The sequence below is a fragment of the Telmatherina bonti genome (genome assembly GCF_933228915.1).
Source record: "Telmatherina bonti genome assembly, chromosome: 11".
Taxonomy (NCBI): domain Eukaryota; kingdom Metazoa; phylum Chordata; class Actinopteri; order Atheriniformes; family Telmatherinidae; genus Telmatherina; species Telmatherina bonti.
Window position 1 is genome coordinate 32,519,292 of NC_136629.1, and position 26,286 is coordinate 32,545,577.

The 26,286-nt window shown below is 41.7% G+C and overlaps 1 protein-coding gene across 3 annotated transcripts in view; it reads left to right on the plus strand.

The window, feature by feature from the left end:
* Positions 1-26,286, plus strand: part of akt3a (v-akt murine thymoma viral oncogene homolog 3a) — a gene marked incomplete at its 3' end in the record, with an annotated part of 57,272 nt that overhangs the window by 24,415 nt on the left and 6,571 nt on the right. Inside the window, exons 2-9 of one of the 3 annotated variants that reach the window (XM_079248527.1) lie at positions 3,764-3,889; positions 9,663-9,774; positions 19,451-19,631; positions 20,616-20,747; positions 20,845-20,910; positions 21,698-21,766; positions 23,794-23,916; positions 24,566-24,694. In XM_079248527.1, the coding sequence (XP_079104653.1) occupies positions 3,764-3,889; positions 9,663-9,774; positions 19,451-19,631; positions 20,616-20,747; positions 20,845-20,910; positions 21,698-21,766; positions 23,794-23,916; positions 24,566-24,694 (938 nt within the window). Of the gene's footprint in view, positions 1-3,763; positions 3,890-9,662; positions 9,775-19,450; positions 19,650-20,615; positions 20,748-20,844; positions 20,911-21,697; positions 21,767-23,793; positions 23,917-24,565; positions 24,695-26,286 lie in introns of all 3 variants that reach the window. The other 2 variants (XM_079248529.1, XM_079248528.1) reach the window with 2 other exon arrangements.

Here is a 26,286-nt window from a genome sequence, read left to right on the forward strand (position 1 = left end):
ATCCTTGCCTCTTCCTACCTCTGAACACCACCACCCACCACCTCTCCAGCTCCCAGAGTGCTAGTCACACAGCACTGTCTCTGCACCATCTGCATATCAGCTCAAGCCTTGGCCAAAGCATTAGATTAAATCCCTGTTTGGGTTGATTAACAAATGGCTGGTGAGCTCACATAGTTATGGACTTATTTATTTAATTTCCAGTCGCAGCTTTTTTCCGGCTTTTGTCTGTCTCGTTCTCAGCGAAAAACGTGTTAAATCTGATGTCCTTAAGGAGACGGTGTGAGACGGGGAGAGTTTTTGCAAGTTTTTTGTCTCCTTTCTGTTCCGCTGGCTGAAGTTCAGCATCGCTATTTATACCTGTTTCCAATTTATCCTGTCTGCAGTTCGCTCTCGTTCCTCCCAGCTTGTCCTGAAGTGAATAGTTAATCAGTTTGCTAATTGAGTGACAGTAAGGAAGTGCATTGTTGTAATTGTCCAATCAGAAAGCTTGGAACAGACGCAGTCACAGCTGATTCATCTCTGCCTCTTACTGCTAAATCCACAAGCTGCAACTGGAGGATGTGCCAACAAGATTTAATTCTCCTAGAAATTCCAAAATGACTTTTAAGAAGTCTGGCTCCGTTGTCACTTCTTAGTTTGGGCTTCTTGTGAAAGATGAAATAAAATTATAAATAAAAAAAAGTCCTAAAAAGGCAAACTGGGGGGTGAGAATCTCCCCTTCTTACTGTAAATGATTTATTGAAACATTTACAGCAGAAAGGCAGATATTCCATGTCATTTTTTATATATATTTTTGACTTAATAAAAGCTTACTATGTCTTAACAAAAAGAACATGAAGAAAAGCATGACGATACAGTCGATGCTGCATTTGAGAACTCTTGTCTTTCAGCAGATAGTTTATTTCCGTCTCCCAGAAATCCATTACCACTTAGACCCTTGATATCACCCACTTTCTCTTTTGTTTCACTGATATCCTGTTGTTCTAACAAGAAACGAGAGACTCCTGTTGTCTTAAACACTGTGTCATGTAATATTTACTAATTGGCCTAAAGGGAAAAGTGAAGTTGTGCAGAAAACTAAATGAAACTGAAGTGAGGAGTCTGAAAGAGAGAGAGATGGTGTGGGAAGGAGACCGGCTGTTCTGTTTTCTCCAGCAGTCCAAACTAGAGACATGTGGCTCCCCAGACAAGCTGTCCAGAGTGGGAGAGCTCGCTGGACTCATTACAGGCAGGGCCAAGACGGGATAGCTTGACAGAACACCATTGGATCATATGGAGAATTGGAACTGTCGGAACAGAATTGTTTTAGTCTGTGTGTGCGTGTACGCGTGTGCGCATGACTGTGTTTGTTTGGAACAGCGTGTGTGGACAACTGTCCATCTCCTCTCTCCGTCTGTGCCACCCCTGGCTGCCCCCCTCCCCGCCCCCCAGTGGACACACAGAAGCTCACACACACACACACACAGACTTTCTAGGCCCGGCCAGAAGGATCGCTTAAATGTTTTCAGTCGTACTGGACAGCTGAGGGATGAAGTGGCCAAACCACAGGCTTTCATTGGTTGGACACCTCATCTAGGAACTGACTCATAGAAATGACTGGACGTGGACCAGCAAGCCAGTCATCACGGCCAGTTTCTAATAGTTTTATCAGTTTAACTTTTTCCTCGTCCTCATCCAGTTTGATAGTCAACCCATCGCTTTCTTTAATCCAGTTTAAAAGTTTTTTCCTCTATTCCAGGTGATCCATTTTCTGTCTGTTTCTACATTTACAGTGAAAACGAAGGCTTCTGTAACTTATCTGACATTAAAGTTTGACAACTGGCTCCAAAGTTTTTGCATTGACATTGAACAAAAATCTGAATATTGACTGTTTAGTGCAGAAATTTCTTTAATACAACTGGATTTATATTACAAGCCAACATGTTGTTGTATAGTTGTATAGTTTTCACCGTCTGACCAGCATCCGTGGCATTTTCTCTTTTTATGTACTTGAAATCCCCCTCTCCGTCTTCTCTGTTTTGTCTATTTTGTCAAATATATTTTCTTCCCTTCCTCCTTAAGCCCGTCTCCACCCCTCCCATTCGCCCCCTTTCATAACGTTCTGTTTATAAGTAGCAAGTGATCCAAAGAATATGATTTGTTTCTGAAAGAACAGGAGAAGGAAATGGCAGAAAGAGGAGAGAGTGGGTGGATTTGTGAAAAAGAGAAAAATAGAGACCAATGAAGGAGAGGGTGGGGTGTGATTTGGTGGTCCTGATGAGGCACTGGCACCAAACGACATTTTTTTGTGTTCTCTCCATCCCGATGTGCTGGTTCAGATCAGTTGCAACCTCTGCCACACAAACACACACACACACACACACACACACACACACACACACACACACACACACACACATCTCCACCACTATCAGCACCCAGAGGTACCGGCAGGGCCCGCAGTCGCACGGTTCCTTCAGCGGAGCAGGTGTTTTTCTGCAATGTGTTAACGAGCACGGCCTGCTGTCATTTCCTCTTTAAATGGATGTCACAAATGGAAAACACACACACACATATATATACACTCAACTGATTCTCCTCTCAGAGCAAATTAGCCGAACAAGGTGATCAGGGCCTTTACTGAGGCTTGTTTGCGTGTGTGCTGTGAGTGTTTGTACACTATTTACACACAGTGTATGTGCACATCAAGGGAAAGCTGGTTAATTAAAAGGAGTTCGGATGCAAGGGATATTTGTGTCCTTCTGTGGTTTTTATTACTGTTGAGAAGAATGAGAAAGTGAGATGTTTACTCAGCTCCCGGCTTTCCGGAAAGTTTCTTTCATTAGAGCAGCACGTCTCAGTATTACTTCAGCTGTGTACTCTGAGTTAGTGCGTGTGTGCGCATGGTATCATCACAACAACTCTGTCTGGATCCACACCCGTGTGCACTTTAATCCAGGCATGCATCCATGCTGTTTCCTCCTCTGTGGTGTAGAAATAGTTGATACTTTGTGTAATCCTGCAGCGGGTCATCCAGCAAAGCTGTGGTACCACCTTACTGCCAGTCTGTGTCAGCCAGTTGGGTAATACTCTGTCACCAGCTGCACAGCAGATGTTAATGTTTGTTACTGACATCTAAGAAGAGAAATTCTCTGTTTCTAATCTTGTTTTATCTCTTGTCACCTCAGCTCATCTCTCATCCATTTGTCCTCTTTTGCTCGTGACCAGTGGTTTGTGTGCACAATACGTGTGTGTGTGTGTGTGTGTGGGAGTATCTGGCAGAGGGGTCATCACCTCAACACCTGCCCATGTATCAGCCAGATGATGTTTCTGGCATGCATAGTTTGAGTGTCGCGCTGGTAAACATGTTTTTGTAGTTTTTTTTTTTTGGGTTTTTTTTTGTTTTTTTTAAACACAGTAATCCGATCTGAATCTGGCAAGCGTTGTGGGAGCTGCAGAGATGCCGTGTGTATATCTGTGTTTGTGTAAACACAACAGTGTGTATATGAGCGCGGTATCCTCTGAACAGATGACAGTTGAGCGGCTCTTAACTGTCTCGGGAATAAAATCTGTATTTAAAATAGTCTACATCATTATTATTGCTGTTAATACTACTTTCCATACATTATTCTGATTAGAATAATAATTATAGTCCTGGAGGGCATTTCTGCCCGCAGCATTATCTTCTCTCATTAACTAAATTCTGTTGTGCTTGAATCAAACATCTGACTGAGCACGATTCAGTAAAATTGTCTTCCCTTCCTTTGTGTTCTTGTCTTTCCAGGTGAGTACATAAAGAACTGGCGACCTCGTTACTTCCTGCTGAAGACAGACGGCTCTTTCATCGGCTACAAAGAGAAACCTCAGGACGCAGATCTGCCCTACCCCCTAAATAACTTCTCTGTAGCAAGTATGTTACACTTACCAAACACATGCCATTGTACCTTCTCTGCTGTACTTTAGTGCTTTCATTAGCGCTGAAAACGGCAGCATCTGTTCCTTACAATGACTTTTCATAACTAAGAATGTCACAATTGTATTTTCTTGCTACGATTGTTGTCAGAGAAACAACCAGAATCTTGTAAGTTTTAGTGATTTGGTGCTATAAATGTATAAAAGCACTCATTATAGGTATTTAATGAGGGCAAGTACGAATTATCCCTGGATTTTTTTCAGAGAAACAAGCCAGAGAGGGCTACGAAACCTCTACCTGGACGTCAGAGGCCCTTTCTGTAAACAACACTATAAAAATGGTTTTGAGCATTGCTTTTGAAACCGAGTAGAGAATTTTTTTAAAGCACAGAAAAAACATCTGGCTATCCTTCAGCTGAATAGTTGCTGCGTGAGACATACAGAATACTGGGACAGTGAGAGACAAGACCAAATATCTGATATTTAATGTTTCTGTACAGCCCATTAAACACTGATGACTAAAAGCATCAACATCATGTTGAGTCAACTATGTTTGTGTCAAACACAACTTCTTTTCCTGCTGTTTCTGATCCATATAATGTAACGTCCAGTGAAAGCTGCTGAAGTTTTCATATTTTGCTGTAAACTCAACCCGACTCAACACGATACAATTACACAGCTCATATGATAACGCTTAATGTCAGTGTTGCATGAGGTAAACGTTAACATCATTAAGTCAAATTACTCTCTGTTTACCTTTACTGATTACTGGCTGGTAAGACGTCCTCCACAATGAAACCTATTTTTTTTCCTTTCCTGTAACCCTAAAATTCCCATTAAAAGTGAAGATATTGATGTGTTCCAATGATTACTTAATCATGGGGTTTAATACTGTAAATAACTGGGAAATCAAGTAATTGTGGCATTCCTTGTCATAATTCAACCGTCAACCCAGATTTTATTGCCATTGCGGTGGAAATGATAAAATGCTTCAAACTTTACATGGATTAGACGCTTTAATACTTAATGGGTGGGCGGCCCAGTGCTATGAATTCTTCCGATAATCATTCATGACACCAAACATATTATTAGAGAGGACGATTTTATCAGCTGGTGTGTCCATTATTGCTCGAAAATGCAGAAAAATTCTAACTTTTCGTCCTCAGGCTACGGTGGCAAAGCGAAGCAACAGATCTAAAATCCACTTAAGCAGCACAAGACATGACTCCATTCAAAGTGAATGTGTTGACCCCTGAAATAAACATTATGAATCTAGTCATTCCCCCCCCCCCCCCCCCCCCCCACATACTGCCTGTTTCACTATAGGCTCATAATTCATAACAATACTGATTTTTACACCTGCAAAAGCATTTTAAGTTCAGTGAAGAATCATTCGATGTGGTATGGAATTAGTTTGTAGCCGTTACACGCTTCAACAGTTCAACATCATAATAACCTTTTTCCTGCATTTGACATGCAAATGGGTGCCGCCTCTCTCATCCTTTATTATAGAAATGTTCATATTTTGCTTCAGTGAAATGGTGCAGCACAGTGTTGGTATGCTCTGTGGAATTCTCTAATTGCCCATTATCATTAGATCATCTGTTGGCAGCTGATTAGCAAGCCCAGCAACATTGTTGACATGTTTAATTAACAAATAATGAGTTGACAAGATTAATTTTAATGTATCTTTACCAGCATCACCTCTGATTGTCAATGCAGCAAAAGCAGATTGTCTGTGGAGTTCTTGACTGCGACTCAAGTCAACTCGGGTAAACTTTATTTGCACATCACAACCCAAAGTGCTTTAGTCATAATTAAATTAAAAAATTAAAAAAGGCTGAAAAGTATAAAATGAACAAAGTTGACAAGTTTATTAAAATAAGTGACTAAGGGGCAGATTTGATTGGCTCTTTCCAGAGAGGTATATGTGAAGCTTTAAAAGCCGAGATGTCGTGTGATCCACTTCAAAACTGAGGCTAAAGTGAGGTACAGAGGTGAGCCTGGAAGATCAAGGCTCCGCCTCCCGTTTTAGTCCTTTAACTTTAGATTGAAATGCTTGTAATCCTGAAACTGTGCCCTGTAATCTGACATTAGACAAAGGCTAAAGCAAAGGCTGGCATTACTGCTGGATTTAATTTGATCTAAACACAAGTTTTAAAGGCAACGAGACCAGCCAAGCAGTACAACATGCAGATTTTTTTTTTTTTTCAAATTTTTTTTATGTAATCGTAAAAACAGGACTAATTGAGCTCAATTTAATAGTCAAGAATTGTGTTATTGACATAATGTATTTGATATATCCAATTAAAATAATCTATACTTTTTTCCATTCCATTCCATAAATCGTGTACATTCATTTGAAAGAATGAATGAAGGGGAGGAAAAGGGTAATGCTTCTCAATAAAAACAGTTTTATGTTATTAAAATTTGAATAATCAAATTCTGGATTTCTACTCTGACATCAGTACTTATTATTTTAATAGTTATAGGCTTAACATTTGCATTGCATTGGCTCAAACTAAAAGATTTTCTGTAATCCATCTTAAATAAAGTAAGATTATGTGGCTTTCTTCATCTAATTATGGAAAAGAAAACAAGTGATTTGACTTATTCGTTAAAAATCCTAATAAATCAATGACATGGTGAGGATACAACATATCGCACCATATTTGTCGCTTAATAACAAATCAGTACATGTTGTTTAGTTATTTAATCTGATTTGTGCTTTACATCACTGTTTTCTGAATATAATCTGCTGGTCACTAAACTGCAGATGCCACCTTAAACCCATATTTACAGCTGAAGCTGTAATACTGCAGCGGATCTTAAATTTGGAAGTGATCACTGATTTCAAACAAATCAGCGTGAAGCTAAAGGAAAAAGTTTAGTCGGTTTGTGAAAGAGCTGCACGGCGAGGCCTGGCGATAAAGTAGGACAGGCAGAGGAGAGGGTGAGAGAATGGATGTGAGACGAGCGCCAAAACAGAAAATATGATGAATGGTTGAATACAAGCCGATACCTCCGAGAAAATGATAAAAAATGGTTTATCGAAGGATGGAGGAGGAGAGAAGAAGATGGGAATCCGGAAGGGAGGACAAGTATGGGGAATGAGGGATGGGAGCTGATCAGAGGGGGCAGATGAAGAGAAAATTGGAGACGTGAGGAGGAAAGACGAAGAAGAGATGGAAGGATGATTAGAGTGGGAAGACGGATGGAGAGAATGGCGGGTGAGGGTTTTTTGTTTTTTTTTGTGGATGAGGTATGCTGTAGAGGAAGGGAGCGTGAGGGAGGAGAGGAGCATCATCAGCGCCGAACAGACAGGGAGGAGGAGACAAGGACGGGATTGGAGAAGGAGGGAAAAAGGGAAGAGGAAAAGAGTTTGCGAGGAGGACAAGCCAGGCCATACATCCGGCCCCGGCTGCTTGGCACAGCGCTGGCACCGCCACATCTGTTGCCCAAAGCTGGGAGGCCAGGTGGTGTGTGTGTGTTCACTGTGTGCGCTTCGCGTGTGTTTGTTTATTTGCGTGCGCCTGTGTGTGTTTATGTGTGTGTGAACAACAGAAGTGGTCAGATGGAACAGAGATGGTACAGGCCTGTTCCCTGCAGAGGGACTCATACATACAAGCTTGACACACACTCACACACACTCGCTAAACTGCTACACAGATTTCACAATTGCCTGCTGTGGCAAACAACCCAATTTCAGCGAACATTCGAAGTTCACTTTTACTCATGGTGCTTTGTGTGGGCGTGAGTGTTTTTTGGCATCAACAAAGGCATGACCTTGTTCTCTGGCACACAGCAGGCTGTGTTCATGAGTCAGGTAGTAACCTCTTTGTGTCTGTGTGTGTGTGTGTGTGTGTGTGTGTGTGTGTGTGTGTTGGAGAGTTTACATTGAAGCACCACCGTGTGTATGACCTGAGTAGTTTTACCATTAACCTTCCTGTCTATATTTAGGCTGTGCCGTGACGTGCTGTGCTGCGCCACACTTGAACAGAGAATAACTGGAGGAAGAGAAAGCTGGACGGAGAGACGAAGGCAGGAGAGGAGTTGAGCAGAGTGACAGGAGACAAAAAGGAGAACAGAGGGGAGGAGAAAACAGAGGGTGATGTATGTAGAGCGAGCAGGCCAGGAGAGAGGACTGAAGATGGATCATGATGCTGCTTTACATTAGTTCTCGTCCTCCATAAGTACAGAGACTGCTGAGGGACAATGAAGATGCATTCTTTCCCACAGCGAGCTCACAGCCCCATCTGGCTGTGTGTGCCTACGTTTCTGTGTTTGTGTACTGTATTATGCATTTGTGTAAAAATGGCCTACTGTGCTGCCCGTTTTTGTCGGAAAGTGTCTCTTCGGATAGCCGCCAGATGCGTGTGCGATACAACACATAATGTCGTTTGGCACAAAAAAAGGCAGATATTTTCTTTTTCTTTTTTCTTTTTTTTTTTTTTTTTTTTTGAGTCATCAGCTGCTGAAGTCGTGACATATTTTTAAACCAGCAAATTAAAATACAAGCTGGATGTTTTCTTCATGTTCATTTTAATGATTTATGTACTTTACAGTAAAAATTAAGTATTAGGAATGATAAAGTTTTCATTCTGTCCCTTTTAAACCTCTCTAAACCTTCTTCCCAGCAGGGAGAATTTAACCCCCTCCGCAGCAGGAAGGGTAGTAATTGTTACATAAGATGACTGTAAAAGAAAGTTCAACATTAAATATGCACTGCCTTGTCATATCAGATTAGATTTAATTTTTTAAAGGTTCAGGGTGTAATAAAATTAAAGGTCACTTTCCCATTTAAAAGTGTGTCAGTATCTGATCACTGTACTAAAATAACTTTATTCCCTTAGAGTGAGCCATTTATATCTCCTTGCAATGGGTCCACATACATGGCAGTTGCCACCATTTTTATTTTATTACAACTTATCCTATTATACACAGCTCTGTGTGTGAAGTGAAAACCCTCGAGGTCAGAGGTGCCAAAGTCTGGTCCTCCAGATCTATCCTGCAACCTTTGGGTGCAACCCTTTTCCAGCGCATCTGAATCAGCGGGATGGAACGTTACCAGGCCTCTGAAAGGCTGGATGACATGTGGATGAAGAAATTGCCTTTAAAGATGCAAAAAAAAAAGACATATGTATATGCTACATGATTTTGAAGAAGTTTCTTGTAGCGCAGTCATCACTGCGCCTGAGGCAACTGGATAAAACGTGTTTGTGTTTGGGAGAATTTTGGTCACTTACAGCCACCGTCCATTCACAGCTGTGAATTGAAGTCAAATCTAAGCTTCTTTGTACTGCTAGTCGGTGATTCCTACTCGCTGTACTATTAAGTTTGAGAATAAAGTTGTTTGTTGTTTGAAATCTTATTTGCAAATCACCAGAAAAAAGAGGTTTTAAAAAAATTCTGGTCCCTCGTACACCTAACGACACGTTTATGTTCTCTATACAAAGTTATGGTTGATTGTAGTTTCTTAATGTACAGATGTTTTCAGAATAAATACCTCCATGATTGTAGGAGTTTAAATGAATGTCAAGTGGACTATTTTCCTTAGTTTTTAAAGACTTTTCTCTGAAATCTAAAAAGCTTCTTTAGTTTGACGTATCTCTGCCTTTGTTGAAGCTTTTGTCAAGTTAGCAGAGAAATCTGGGGGATATTAATAGTCCAGGAGAGGTTTTGTTTTATTTCTTATTTATGCAGCTGAATGCAAAATCATTGCTGTAGCCATCCTGTAAAGACTCTGTTGTCCTACTGTCCGTTCATTTCAGAATGTCAGCTGATGAAGACAGAGAGGCCAAAGCCAAACACCTTCATCATACGCTGCCTCCAGTGGACCACTGTCATCGAGAGAACCTTTCATGTGGACTCACCCGATGAGAGGTCAGTCCCTTTAAAGGTTTAGCATGCTACATTTAGCAGTGTTCGGCTAATGCAGTGGGTAGCTTCTCATTTCTTTCACCTCCATGTTGGAAGACTAAATGTATGGGGGTGGGAAAGATGCTGATAGGTTTCAGAAGGGTCCATTAATCGGCATCAAGCAAAGAAAATATCTGGTGAAACTAAAATTAGCTTAACTGTCCAATGCTTTATTAGACACTGGAAGGATAGTGGGAAACTATGGTTGTTTACATATTTAGTGAAGTCAAATAATAAAAACAACATTAAAACTCACAGCTATGAACGAAAGGAAAAGCATTTGCACACATTCAATGTGATGGGATCTCAAGGGATTGGCATCAAACAGCTGCATAGCCCCAAGAAAACCACTTATCAGGGAGGATAATTAGGAAAAAAGGCTTCAGTTTGCTGGGAGCATCAAGATTGGACTCTGGATGTAGATCATGTGGACTGATGAGTCCTGATTTTTACGCAGTTGCACAGTGACCATCAGACCATCAGAGTATGAAGAGAGGCACATGACGTGATGCACCCATTATTAGGGCTGTGACGATATGCTTTTGTCCTGATTTTGTTTTGATCTTTTGGGTGCCGATTCGATTTAAATTGCGATTCTCACAATTATCCAATATTGCTGATTTTTGTAGATTAAAAACAAAAAAATGTATAAAACTTTTTTTTTTCTCTCGTCATTTTACTTGATTTAAATGAGGAAAAAAAACAACACAGTAACTAGACCGTCATTCTGCTGCTATAATGCCCAAGAAGACAAGTAAAAAAAAACTCAATAAAAAACAATAAAAATGACAAAAAGTTTTATAGTGCTTTCATTTTATTTATTTGAAAAAAAAAATCGTTTTTTTTTGTTTTGTTTTTTTTTTTAAAACAAAAAAATTTATTTCGAATTGTGAAGAAAAAAATCCCGATATCCAATTTTTCGATTCAATTTTCCCACCCCTACCCATCATGCCTAGTGCCTTCTGTACAAGCTTTTGGTTGTGGTGCTATAACCTGGGATTGATAGAGTCGGTCAGGTCGAGGTTCAGCGACCTTATGTGCACCAAGAAGTATGTCAGCTGACAACCTGAATGTACTGAAGGACCAGGTTATTTCTGCAGTTTTTTCTTTCCCCTTATGGCATGTTTCTAGATGACAATGCCAGGTTTCTGGCTCAGATTATGAAAGAATGGTTCCGGTAACAGGACACTGTCATAGATTAAGGCACCAGGAAACAAGGAAGTGGGACAAACCCAGATTGACAAAAACCAGAGGCAGATTAAATTAAGCAACGGCCTGACTGGAGACAAAAAGACACGAAATGAGCTGAATAAAGTAAACCTGCAGCGTATATACAAAGGGACAGATTACCAAAGAAGAAACTTAATTGACAATAAATAAGGGGAAAAAATCTACAAAACAGAACAGGAAACAAGACAGAACTCAAATATGAAAGAAGAAAAGAGAACTAAGTAGACGGCAACAGAACAAGAAGAATAGAAAACAAATCCACAGATCATTACAATCATTGCAGAAACTTGAAACGATGCCACAATGAATATTTCAATTCAATTCAAATTTTATTTATATAGCACATTTACCACAACCTCTGTTGACCAAAGAGCTGATCAAAATTAAAAATCAAGTATGCATACCAAAGATATCAATAAATATCTGTGGTTTAAAAGAAAATACTATAAGAACAACAGCTAAAACACAATAAAAACAGTTACAACAACAATTAAAACCGCAAGCGGTGATATAGGCCCTCGCACCATGGCGCCGCTCGGCATAATGCCACCGCCTCCCGTGGCAACATCCTTCCCATGCCTCTCTCAACCTAAAGTGCAGCCAGACTGCACTTCAGGTCATTTATGCCTTATGAAGGGTCACTTCCTGTCACCAAGGGGCGGGGCTAATTTATAATCTAATTATTGACATACAGAAATATGAAGGATATGCCTGGCATCATCTGTAGCAAATTTGGTGCAGGTTGGTCGTTTTTTGTGGGAGTTATGTCAGTTTTCCTTTTCATTGCATCACATCTGCTTTGCTGCCCCACCTCTCCTAAATGATATCCCCTATTAAAAGAAATAGCACAATTTTTAGTCACACATGCCTCTTGAGCATCCTGACTCATTTGGGTTAAAGTTAGATAAAAATCTTAGCAGGACTTCCTCAAAATGCATGGCAAAGAAAATGACAGAAATGACCCCAAAAATGGCACCTTTTTCAACATGGCCGACTTCCTGTTTGATTTAGCCCATATGTCCAAGAGACTTTTTTGAAGGTGCTGGAATGGTCTATAAGTGTGCTGAATCATATCCATGTCAGTCAATATAGTGGGCGGGGCTGATTGATTGAAATATTGTAGGGGGCGCTATGGAGCCATTTACTATCTTTTCCACTATATTGTAATTTTATTCTATTAAGGACATAACTGTCATGACTCATGGCAAGTATGGTGAAGATCAAAGGTTTCATGGCTTTGTTACAGGTACTTCCTGGTTCACGATTACAGACACTTGTTGTTGCCAAGGGGTGGGGCTAATTCATAGTCTCATTATTGCATTGTAGATTTTGTTCATCATGGGACTGGCATCAAATGTGTCGATTCCTGTGCTGATATGTTGTTTTATGTGGGAGTTTTAGCAATAAGTCTTTGTTAAAGAGACATAAAACTTTGAGGGCCCGCCCCTCCTAAACTAAATCTTCTATTAGAAGAAATAACACAACTTTAAATCACACATGCCTCCTGAGCATCCTGTGCAAGTTGGGTGTCAGTTGGACAATATCCCTAGGAGGAGTTGTTTAAAATGCATGGCAAAGAAATGACCCCAAAAATGGCACCTTTTTCAAAATGGCCGACTTCCTGTTGAATTTAGCCCACATGTCCAAGAGACTTTTTTGAAGGTACTGGAAGGTTCTCCAACTGTGCTGAATTTTATTCATGTCGGTCCATGTAGTGGGCGGGGCTGATTGATTGAAATTTTGTAGGGGGCGCTATGGAGACATGCTCCATGTATTCCATAATGTTTCAATGGGGCTTAGTTCAGGGCCTTACTGTCATCAGTCATGACAAGTTTGGTGGCGGTCCAAGGTTCCATGGCTTGGTCACAGGTACTTCCTGTTTCATGGCGTTGGACCGCCATTCGCCATGTCCCGTTTAGCGTAGCGACTTGAGGTTTTTATTGTGGCATCATGAAAGGGTTTGACATGTTTTGGAGGAGTCTCAAGTGTTTGGGACCATTTGCTTAGAAGCATGACCCTCAAATGTGGAAAAAACCACTTCCTGTTGTAAGTGGGCGGGGCTTAGGTCTACACCAGCAATGGTCACATTAATCTGTTCAGGACTGATCCCTTATTAATCCCTATAAGTTTTAGGGTGATCAGATCAAAATTGACAATTTTATAGTGATTTATGATGTCACGCCGCCGCATGGAACTTCGCCATGGCGTCACGGGCACGCCGTGCAGCGTAGAGCAACGTCCTTTACCAGATCTCTTCACCAACATGTTTTGTGATGCCTGAGTGAATTTGGGCCATGTGGTGTCTACCAAGCCAGAGTTATGGGTGTGTGAGCAAAAAACAACACTTTTGACCTCCAGGGGGCGTGGCTATTTCATAATCAAAATATTGACATATAGAACTCTGTAGGAGGGGACTGCCATCATATCTAGCAAATTTGGTGCAGAAATGTTGCTTTATGTGGGAGTTATAGCTGTTTAATTTTTCATGGCGAGACATCAAACTTTGAGGCCCCGCCCCTCGTAAACTAAGTCTCCTATTAGAAGAAATAACACAACATTTAATCACACATGCCTCCTGAACATCCTGAGCAATTTGTGGCTCAGTGGGATAAAAGCTCTAGGACGAGTTCGTTAAAATGCGAGGTGCTAAAACGCCAAAATATTGACTTTGACCTAAAATGGCCGCCTTCCTGTCGACATTTCACCATGACATTAAGAGGATTTTTTGTTCGCCCTATCATGTAGATCATGTGTATGAATTTTCATAAAGATTAACGACATGCAGTGGCAGGGCACCTAAAATAGGTGGCGCTCTCGTTCAGTTTCGCCCAAACATTCTGCAGCACCTCAAAATATCAAATTTTTCGTATTCCCTTGGGGGGGTACGCAAAATTTGGTGAGTTTTCGAGCACGTTCAGGCCTCCAAAAAAGCACGCGAAGTGTCCGAATAAAAATAATAATAATAATAATAAACACTGCAATTACAATAGGCCTTCGCACCGCCAAGGTGCTCGGGCCTAATTAAAACCGCAAGCGGTGATATAGGCCCTCGCACCATGGCGCCGCTCGGCATAATGCCACCGCCTCCCCTGGCAACATCCTTCCCATGCCTCTCTCAATCTAAAGTGTAGCCAGACTGCACTTCAGGCCATTTAGGCCTTATGAAGGGTCACTTCCTGTCACCAAGGGGCGGGGCTAATTTATAATCTAATTATTGACATGCAGAAATGTGAAGGATATGACTGACATCATCTGTAGCAAATTTGGTGCAGGTTGGTTGTTTTTTGTGGGAGTTATGTCAGTTTTCCTTTTCATTGCATCACATCTGCTTTGCTGCCCCGCCTCTCCTAAACGATATCCCCTATTAAAAGAAATAGCACAACTTTTAATCACACATGCCTCTTGAGCATCCTGACTCATTTGGGTTAAAGTTAGATAAAAATCTTAGCAGGACTTCCTCAAAATGCATGGCAAAGAAAATGACAGAAATGACCACGAAAATGGCACCTTTTTTCAACATGGCCGACTTCCTGTTTGATTTAGCCCATATGTCCAAGAGACTTTTTTGAAGGTACTGGAATGGACTATAAGTGTGCTGAATTTTATCCATGTCAGTCAATGTAGTGGGCGGGGCTGATTGATTGAAATATTGTAGGGGGCGCTATGGAGCCATTTACTATCTTTTCCACTATATTGTAATTTTACTCTATTAAGGACATAACTGTCATGACTCATGGCAAGTATGGTGAAGATGAAAGGTTTCATGGCTTTGTTACAGGTACTTCCTGGTTCATGATATCAGACACTTGTTGTTGCCAAGGGGTGGGGCTAATTCATAGTCCCATTATTGCATTGTAGATTTTGTTCATCATGGGACTGCCATCAAATGTGTCGATTCCTGTGCTGATATGTTGTTTTATGTGGGCGTTTTAGCAATAAGTCTTTGTTTATCAGACATCAAACTTTGAGGGCCCGCCCCTCCTAAACTAAATCTTCTATTAGAAGAAATAACACAACTTTAAATCACACATGCCTCCTGAGCATCCTGTGCAAGTTGGGTGTCAGTTGGACAATATCCCTAGGAGGAGTTGTTTAAAATGCATGGAAAGGAAATGACCCCAAAAATGGCACCTTTTTCAAAATGGCCGACTTCCTGTTGAATTTAGCCCATATGTCCAAGAGACTTTTTTGAAGGTACTGGCAGGTTCTCCAACTGTGCTGAATTTTATCCATGTCGGTCCATGTAGTGGGCGGGGCTGATTGATTGAAATTTTGTAGGGGGCGCTATGGAGACATGCTCCATTTATTCCATAATGTTTCAATGGGGCTTAGTTCAGGGCCTTACTGTCATCAGTCATGGCAAGTTTGGTGGCGGTCCAAGGTTCCATGGCTTGGTCACAGGTACTTCCTGTTTCATGGCGTTGGACCGCCATTCGCCATGTCCCGTTTAGCGTAGCGACTTGAGGTTTTTATTGTGGCATCATGAAAGGGTTTGACATGTTTTGGAGGAGGCTCAAGTGTTTGGGACCATTTGCTTAGAAGCATGACCCTCAAACGTGGAAAAAACCACTTCCTGTTGTAAGTGGGCGGGGCTTAGGTCTACACCAGCAATGGTCACATTAATCTGTTCAGGACTGATCCCTTATTAATCCCTATAAGTTTTAGGGTGATCAGATCAAAATTGACAATTTTATAGTGATTTATGATGTCACGCCGCCGCATGGAACTTCGCCATGGCGTCACGGGCACGCCGTGCAGCGTAGAGCAACGTCCTTTACCAGATCTCTTCACCAACATGTTTTGTGATGCCTGAGTGAATTTGGGCCATGTGGGGTCCACCAAGCCAGAGTTATGGGTGTGTGAGCAAAAAACAACACTTTTGACCTCCAGGGGGCGTGGCTATTTCATAATCAAAATATTGGCATATAGAACTCTGTAGGAGGGGACTGCCATCATATCTAGCAAATTGTGGGAGTTATATCCGTTTAATTTTTCATGGCGAGACATCAAACTTTGAGGCCCCGCCCCTCGTAAACTAAGTCTCCTATTAGAAGAAATAACACAACATTTAATCACACATGCCTCCTGAACATCCTGAGCAATTTGTGGCTCAGTGGGATAAAAGCTCTAGGGCGAGTTCGTTAAAATGCGAGGTGCTAAAACGCCAAAATATTGACTTTGACCTAAAATGGCCGCCTTCCTGTCGACATTTCACCATGACATTAAGAGGATTTTTTGTTCGCCTTAGCATGTAGATCATGTGTATGAATTTTCATAAAGATTAACGACATGCAGTGGCGGGGCACCTAAAATAGGTGGCGCTCTCATTCAGTTTCGCCCAAACATTCTGGAGCACCTCAAAATATCAAATTTTTCGTATTCCCTTGGGGGGGTATGCAAAATTTGGTGAGTTTTCGAGCACGTTCAGGCCTCCAAAAAAGCACGCGAAGTGTCCGAATAAAAATAATAAACACTGCAAATACAATAGGCCTTCGCACCGCCAAGGTGCTCGGGCCTAATAAAACCCAAGTATGAGAAAAAATGAAGTCAGTAAACATTTAAATAAAAAATAAAAATATAAAATAGCCAAGATATCTACGTTTTAAATGCCAGATAGAATAAATAGGCTTTTAAATTGGACTGAAACTGCTGTAGGGAGCTTGAGGCTCTAACAGAGGGGAAGGCTGTTCCCCAGTCTAGGAGCCGCCACCGAGAAAGCTCTACCTCCTCTAGTTTTGAGTCTGGTTTCAGGCACTGCCAACAGCAGCTGATCTGAATGTGTGCCGTAATCAAAGCTAAAGCAAAATATTAGTGCGACTTATTGCAATTTTCAACAATATTTCATGAGTTTCCCAAATATAAAGGCGCCCTGTTTGATTGTAATGGAATCAGAGAAGCATGTTAATGTCATCATACAGTAAACTGTAATTAGAAACGTTTATTCTGCTCATAGATCCTCTAAATGCTTGTCACTGGAATTTAGGACCATTAACTCAGTAAATACTGTCTGATTAAAGTGTTTCTGCAAACAACAGGCAAAGTTACACGTAGTTCCAGAGGTTCATGCTGTCTGCATTACTTTTCTCGTCGAGCGAATGTTTGGATGATAACTTTTCAGTTCTACTACAATAAGATCTTTGAAAAGTCAGTCATTTGTCAGAAAACCTCTGAAAAAATCTTTGAATTTTAGATTAAATGTGCAGTTTAATTAAAAAAAACAGCAAACAAGCAGCAAAAATAATGAAATATGATGTATTATTCAATAATAATGAAAAAAAAACAAGCCAAACCTTTTAAACGACAGTGGCATGGGATTTAATATAAATCAAATCTTATCAATAGAAAATCTTTAAAAGTAGAATTGGGAGCAGAGGTATGTATATGAAAGGAGGTATTGGAGAGTTTATGGGGTTTTTTTTGGTCTCTGTGAGAAAGACGGAGTGGAAAGGAGACCTTTCAAGTAGCGTTGGCATAAATTCTCCAGCTGCTCAGCTCCTTTCTGAGGAGCTGAGGTGTTTATCTCCAGAAAATGAACAGCTTTGCCCAGAAGACCACAGATGCTTCTGTGCATCCTTTGAGGTTGTGTGTATGTTTTTTATGTGTGTGTGTGTGTGTGTGGGTTGCAGCTGCCTGTCCAACTTTGTTTTTATATTGTGCCTTTGTTATAGTTTTGCCTCGAGATAATCAAATAAAACTTAAAGTCAATTAGTTTGTAAAATATGAACAATATGCAAGTCTGGCAGTGGGTGACTGCGAGCTCCAGATGTGTCTCTGTTTTCTTAAAGTGTGTGTGTGTGTTTGTGTGTTTGTACGTCATTGAAGTTTGAAAAGTGTTGTAGAGAAGGGTGTGTGCCACAACTGGATGTGTGCGCTCCAGTGCCATACTGTATAAGTTGTACTGTACCAGAGCTGGCAGGGCTCCAGCTACCACAGCTCCAGCCGTGTGCAGAGAGGGTGGCACGTGTTGGCACGGTGCCCGACTGTAGGCAGGTCCATTATCTCTCATTAGCAAAAGGGGAAAAAAAAACCTCATTATGCAGAAAACACTAACTGAGAAAGAGCATTTATCTGCTGCCTGACCTTGAGAGAGTTCCCATTGCTTTTCACATAGCTGCACACACACACACACACACACACACACACACACACACACACACACACACACACACACACACACACACACACACACACACATCACTAGTGCCACAGATTAAATGCTCCACAGTTGTAGATGGAGTGTTGCTTGAGTTTGCCCTTGTTTTGGAATATGTAGGGTATGCTTAGTCTTTGCAGAAGAAAGTCTTTGCAGAAGAAAGGGATGCAGATCTTAAACACACACTGCTCTGCTGAAGTTCAGATGAATGCTCCTACGCATCGCTTCAGGAAACATATGGGCAACCTAACACAAAAGGCACAGAGGTGATCGCTTTTGAGTCATACGTGTTTGATCGTGACAATCTCTTCGAGGCGCACCCCGGGTAAATCTGTTCTGAGGGTGAATCTGGATTAATGTCTGCAGATTTCTGAGCATTTCCTAATAGTTAAATGTCAGTGTTGGTTTACTTTAGTTCTGACTTGCACGGGTTTTTGTGCAAACACACCTGCATGGAGCACGGGATTAAAGACATGGCAAGAGAGCAAGAAAAATAATAACAATAAATATCTGAAACCGCTTCAGGTGAAAGAAAACAACATATATGTTAAAACATAATAATAACAATATAATAACAACAACAACAACAACAATAACAATAATAATAATAATAATAATAATAACAATAATAATAATGATAAATTAGTTTAAACACCGATAATCCCCCCTCGTTCCCTTTGAACAGAGGGAAACTTGACCCCAAGTACAAACCATTGTATCCATCATTGTTAAATACAGTTGATGTGTCTCAGCATACTGATGCATGACTGGCCTTCTGCTACAGATGATCACGCTCACACTCTCTCCCAACAGATGTTGAACAACACCGCTAATGGAAAGTCAATGGGGAGGAACAGTGTTAGCAAACAATAATGCATTGTTCCCTCTAATGCACCGGAGTGTGTTTGAGCACACTCGGTCACCTCCTAACAAACATTTTCACCAACTCGTGTGCATTAGTTCTGCTCTATGATCATTTGTCATCTGGGTGAGTCTCTAGTTGATCATGTTTCCTCTCTATTGAACAAATAAGTGTTTATGCTGGTTGAAAACACTTTAGAGCCTTTAAAAAAAAAAAAAACCTGGTTAGATAAGCGGCCACCCTGTTTGAGAAAAGGAGGTATGTTTAATATTCTGCACCTGTGTGCAAGCTGGTTTTTGTGCTTTATGTGTACATATCGATATGCCAAAGGGTGACAAGCAACAGCACAATGTTACGATAAGTCTGATTTCAGTCAGGTTATAGGCGTAAAATAGCAATAACGTAACTTATCCATCCTGCTCCAAACCCAGGGATGAGTGGACAGAGGCCATTCAGATGGTGGCTGACAAGCTGCAGAGGCAGGAGGAAGAAAGGATCCAGTGCAGCCCCACTTCCAACATTGACAACATGGTGGAGGAGGAAATGGACATCTCTACCACGCACCACAAACGCAAGGTAACCTGCACACTTACGGTGAGTCACCCACTCGTTCGCAGACTTTTCTATTTGAAATATAAACAGATCCTCCTGCTCTGATTCTGCTCATTACAGAGTCATGAAATGATCATTTTATCAACATGTCAATCAGTAAAAACGGTTTTAAACCCGCATTTTTTAAGTGTCTTAACGGCCTTGACCTTCCTTATCTGGCCAACCTGCTGCGTCCCCTCTCAGCACACTCTTAGATCAGTGGACCAGATGCTTTTTACTGTCACTAAGACACGGTGTAAATCCAGAGGAGACGGAGCCTTTTCCGTTCTAGCTGCAGAAATCTGGAACAGTCTCCCTCTGCAGGTTAGACAGGCCCACTCTCTTGCCGTTTTTAAGTAATTTGAAAACACATTTTTATTTTTTGGCATTTAAGCAAGACTGAGTTGTGATCAGTGCCCTTGTATGTCTTTTTAACTCTTTTTTATTCTCTTTATTTTACCATTTCATTGTTTTTTGTTTTTTTTTCTTATGCTGTTTTTATCCACTTGCTGTTACTGTACAGCACTTTGGTCAGATGTTTGTGGTTTTTTAAGTGCTTTAGAAATAAAAAAAAAAAAAATGGTATGGTATTTCAATAAATTCCCCAAATAATAATCTAAGTGAAAACTGTCTTATGACATATTTTTTGTAACAATCTAAAATACCGTAACCGATCTCTCCAACTTAATAATACTCCTAGAAAGTTTAGTTGGAGTGTGACCAATGTAATGACTCAATAATAAACTAGTTCTCTGTCAGAAACTTGGAGAACTTCCTTCAAACCATCCGTCCAGCTGCTGTCAATGAATTTTCGCATCTTTTTCTCTCTTTTTGTTTTTCAGCTTGAAAAGACCTTTAACCTTTAGGACATTTTCTTATTTAATCCTGAAAACTTTCAGATGTCGTGAAGCAGCATCTGTTCAGATGGCAGTATGAGTGACACTTATGTTATGTGTGTCCCTCCAACAGACCATGAGTGACTTTGACTACTTGAAGCTGCTCGGGAAGGGAACCTTTGGAAAAGTGATTCTTGTCCGGGAAAAGGCCAGCGGGAAATACTACGCCATGAAAATCCTTAAAAAAGAAGTTATCATAGCCAAGGTTGGAGATAAAGAGCTGATTTATCAGTTTAAGCTTTGGTTGCTATGCAAAATGTGATTTTGTTACTCTAGAAACTATTTTTCTCACATTTCAACAGGATGAAGTTGCTCACACGCTAACAGAGAGCAGAGTGCTGAAAAATACCAGACACCCTTTTCTCACTGTGAGTACCTCGTATGCAAAACACCCCCAAATAGTTTAAAGTCATAAGTACATATGGAACACACCCTGACATCCGTAGGAGAACACACACACACACACACACACACAGCATATTGATCATCTACATATGTACGCCTCGCGAGGCTAATTATGAGTTATACTGTAAATTGTTGTACTTTCACCGCCGCATCTGTTGGCTTTGATGTACTAGTACACTCATCGGTGGCTTCATTTTTTCTGTCGCATTGCCTCGTAACACACACACACACACACACACGTATATGGCTGTTTAAACACATTCTGTCAAGGGAGCAATTACAGTTCATATCTGAGTTTACCCCTGTCACACCTGCAGCCACAAAGAGACTTCGACCAACTGTTCTTTTGATGAGGAGCGTTTTACCTCAAAAGAATCACACACACGCAGCTAGTTGACACACACACACGTGTCCGTACTTTGAACAAATGCAGACATAAAGTGTTTAGAGCTCAGAATTATCATGTTTTATTTCGTTATTTCAGCTAGCCTTTTTTCTTTTTTTATTCAGTTCCACCCCTCTGCAACAGGCTCTTTATTTAATGCTACTGGAATGTCAGTGATATCTGCGACATCAGTAAATGTAAAACCATGCTCTGTTTTGTATGTTAATAAGTAAAGTTTGTATATATTTCAAGTTTTAGCCGCAGTAGATGATCTACTGTGAGGTAATAAGGGAGACGAAGCTGTGGCTGAGACACACACATCACATTCAGCCATATAATTTCTGTATGTTTGCTTCTCATTTCAGTCTCTGAAGTATTCATTCCAGACTAAAGACCGGCTCTGTTTTGTCATGGAGTATGTGAATGGAGGCGAGGTAAGATGTACATACACTGTCACAATGGTTGCGCTGAATGTGGTTTCTGTCTTAAACAGCCAGTTAAACCACAATTCCCCCAAACTAACTGACAGCAATTACATCTCCAACTTTTCTTCTGTCATCTGACTTCACGCCAAGCTGAAACTGTAGTTTCATAGCTACTCTTTGTATAGATATCTTCTTGAATATGGATTATTTGGGTTTTTTTTTTTTGTTAGTTTTAATACATATTGTATTTTAAACACTGCAATAAACTGGTGACTGGTTCAGCCGCCTCTCGCCTGCTATTTGCTGGGATGGACTTGAGCTTCTCTGCAACCCTGAATTGGAATAAAGCGGAATGAAATAATTGTATACTGACTTTTCCAAGGAGAATCAAACCAAAGCTGATGTTGTTATGATTCTTATTATTTCAGAGCTGTTCCACAGGACAGTATGTTGTTACGAGTGGAGTCAGTCAATGCATCTGCGGTGCTGAAGGGAGAGTGTGTGAACAAGAAGTGGCTAAAGTTGGACGATTGGATTGCTTTCTAACAGTTAATTTGCCAACCAACTGGCCTCTCTCTTGCCTTCTAATCTCTCTTTTCTGTTCCATCCCTCTGCTGCTCATGTCTATTTATGAACTCACCTATGGGGCAGATGCAGCCAGGATGACAGTCAGAGACGAAATGAGTTTGGATTCCCCCACTTTTCCATTTCTCAGTTTTTTAATCGGACCTTTTTTTTTTTTTTTTTTGCAATCTTGGTTCATTCCCTTAGTGTAACTGTCACCTGCTCCCCTCCCAGTTAGTTAGGCAGCTCAGCCAGCGCCAGGCCTGAGCAAATACACACAAAGGCAACACCAGAACACCAGACCACACACATACCTGGACACACACACACACACACACACACAGTAATTTTTACCTCAATGGACAAATTGTGGCCACACATGACATGCAAACACACACACAAAACCCATTTCAAACCTGCCACAGTCACAGCTGCCAGTACACTGATGAAGGCCCACCTGTCGTGTCTCACCACACACACACACACACACGCGCGCGCGCGCACACACACGGACGCTATTTGAGCAAGGTGGTCTGTGAGCATCACTCCAGTGGCCATATGCAAACCTCCCTGAACAATTAATGGGGGAGATGTGTGCCCCTTGGCCTCGTGGGTAATTTGTAGGACTTGACTGGTGCGGCGCAGCAGGCCGCCGTCACTTCGGTGCCACACGTGTTTACTGTGCGACGGTGACAGGTTGACAACTGACAGCGAGGGAGGAAGGAAATGCGAGGCGAGAGATTAAAAAGCAAGACATGGAGATGGGGGAGACGGGGGAGGTTAAGCCACCTGGGGTACAAAAAAACGATTTGTGTGCTCTTGAAAATAAACCCCTTGCCAAAAACATTTTTTTGGGGGAGGAGGCGGGGGGGGGGATTATGGTAAATGAAGATGGAGGCTTGGGGGGGCAAGGCCAGTTAGGCCACTAATGAGGCCCTTGCCATAAGCAGTTGGGCGAAGAGGGCGGCGGCGGTGGTTCTGGCTGCGGCGGCAGTCAGCCTGTCTTTAACTAGACTGGTGTATTGATTAAACCTCTTGATTCCCCCCAACCCCCCCGCCCCCCCTCCATTACCGAGCCCATCGCCATTGCAGTGCCAACACAGCCCAGAGGGTATGTGGAACGTGGAAGAAGTATGTGTGGTGAAGAGGGCTGCTAGATGAGGCGCCAGCTGCTGGGGTGCCTCCACCCGCCCTCTTTGGAGATACTGCCCCCCCTCTCCTCCCCCCTTCACGCAACCCATCTCAACACCCCCCCACCTCACCCCCTGCTATCTATCATCTCAATATGGTGCGGGCAGCCAGTTTGTGTTGTGCTAATTTCCTCCAATAAATCAGTAATTATTGCTGTGCCGTCCCTGCTGCCCCCCCCCCCCCCCCCCCCCTCTCTCTCTCTCTCTCTCTCTTTTCCTCCCCTGCCTGCTTTTCTCGCTGTCCATCTCACCCTCTTTATTCCTCCCTTCTTCTTCCTGCAGCTGTTTTTCCATTTGTCCAGAGAGCGAGTGTTCTCAGAGGAGCGCACGCGCTTCTACGGGGCAGAGATTGTTTCAGCGCTCAACTACCTGCATTCAGCCAAGATTGTGTACCGGGACCTCAAGGTAAACAGGAACGGGGTGTGGGGGGGGGGAGTCGAGGGCTGGGGGGACATGGGTGAGCGAGATCAGATATCTGAGAGAAAAACTTTGCTTTTGGCCCCAAACATCACCTCCCCCCCTCCCCTCCTTTTACTCTGGTTGAAACAAATGGCTCAGGAGTTGTAGTAATTAAAAAGAGCGACGGGGACGAGCTCAAACAGACATGAGGCGGTAAAGAATTGCAGGTGATGGAAGCAGGCTGGGAGGTGCTGATGCCACAGAGGTAGAGAGGGAGATGGCTCTGTCTGAGCGCCTGCCTGGCAGCGTTGGCCCCAGCTCAGCTCACAGCAGCCAAGAAAACAGAAGAAAAAAAGCAGCGAGAGTGCAAAAAAAACAAAAAAACACTTGAGCCATTAAAATTAAAAGGTTGAGCGGCTCTGCTACATGCCTGAAGTTTATTTCCCTCTTTTGCTTCGAGTTGGTGTGCTGAAGTGTGTGTACTGCCTCTGTGTGGTGACTACAGGGCTGTGTTTATCTGTGTTTGCTCTTCAGAGAGAAAAAAAAAAACTTGACTCCACCGTCCTCTGAAGTGATTGATGGGAAAACAAAGCGCTGTACTGTTTATGTTGTAATGATCTTTAGCAGTTCTGGAAATTTCTGCTTTTCCTTCCAGTTGGAAAACCTCATGCTGGACAAAGATGGCCACATCAAGATCACTGATTTTGGACTCTGCAAGGAGGGAATTACTGACGCTGCTACCATGAAAACCTTCTGTGGCACTCCAGAGTACCTCGCACCTGAGGTGACTGTTTTGATTTCTGTCTTTTTTTTTTAAATTGCATTCTGTACCCTCTTCATAGTCAGTATTTTCCTTTTATTTATCTGTATAGGTTTCATTCTGGTTTTATATTATTTCCCAACCTATGAAAATACTTTGAAATTCACTTTTTCATGTGTAAAATAGGCCATGTGATGGACGGATGACCTGTCCAGGGTGTACCTAGCGTCTCGCCCAGTGATTGCTGGGATAGGCTCCAGCTTCCCCGCGACCCCAAATTAGATTAATCACTTAAGAAAATGGATGTGTAAAATATGAAACATAACTTTATAGTGTATACTCCTAATAAACAACATCCACTTCATATTACATATGAGCATCAAATTAGAAAAGAAATTCTTAGAAATAAGTTGTTTTTCGTATGAGATGATATTTGTGTGTATCAAGTAAAGGAGTGTTTAAGGTTGGATTGGTTCAGTTTTCTAATAATGTTAAAAACGCTGTAAAAACAGCAGCAACACACACACAAAAACACAACAAACCAACATGATATCAGATGAATGCAAAACTTGACATGTTTGCTGTTTAGGTAGGCTTGCCATCTTTCATAAATTAAAATAAGGGACGCACACCACAGCTCCAGGGGGGGTGATGTTGTGCAACAATTTGGTTTAATTCAGCTTTATTTGTATAGCGCCACTTCACAACAATGTTGTCACAGGGAACTTTACATACACATCATTTCAAGCCAATTCATACATATCCTGTAATAGAAACCAACTGATTGCATCGAATCATGACTTCCATCCAATCCCCCATCCTGAGCATGCACGAGGCGACAGTAGGAAGGAAAAAACTCCCCTTTAACAGGGACAAAACCTCTGACAGAACAACAGGGACAGAACAACATGTACAACTGCACTGCGGAAAAAAGGAGAAATAACTTAGAAACAGCAATATTGTCATATTTTTTATCCATTAATATATTAGAGAAATGGAGCGAGATACTTCTCAGTGCATCAGGTAACATCCCCATTGCTACATAAGTAACGGATGGCTAGACTACCCATAACTATAAGAGCAAAGAGCATATTTTACTACTTTATATCCAACATTGTTGCTATATCAGTAGCAACAGGGTACAGTAAGCCTCCATCCTGTTTCTCCTCTCAGCTCTCTGCTATGAGCAAAAACCAGCTCAGTGTTTACTCTTCCAGCTTGTATACGTCTTCTTCCTCCCATCTAGTTGCCGCTGTCCGAGGCAGTGCTTTAAAGACAAACGATATACTGCTGGGCAGAAAGCCTCTGAGCTCCAGGCCCATTTCAGATCCAGAAACAAGCATCAAACGAGTCAGAAGCTCATATTTTTCAGGTTCATTTCTTTAGTGTCCAGCGTGGCCAAGTGACTTTAATGATCCTCTCCAAAGCACATTGTTTACTTTTATAAAGTGCTTTAATCAGTCAATAAATGACTTAAATGTCAGGAAGCAAGTTTCATGCTGTATAAACGGAGCAGATTGACTGAGGCCTTGTAGTACATGAAAGCATCTGTGGCATCCACAGGCAACCTATCCATTAGGCAGTGTTTCTGCACCACTCAGGGTTCCACCAGGACG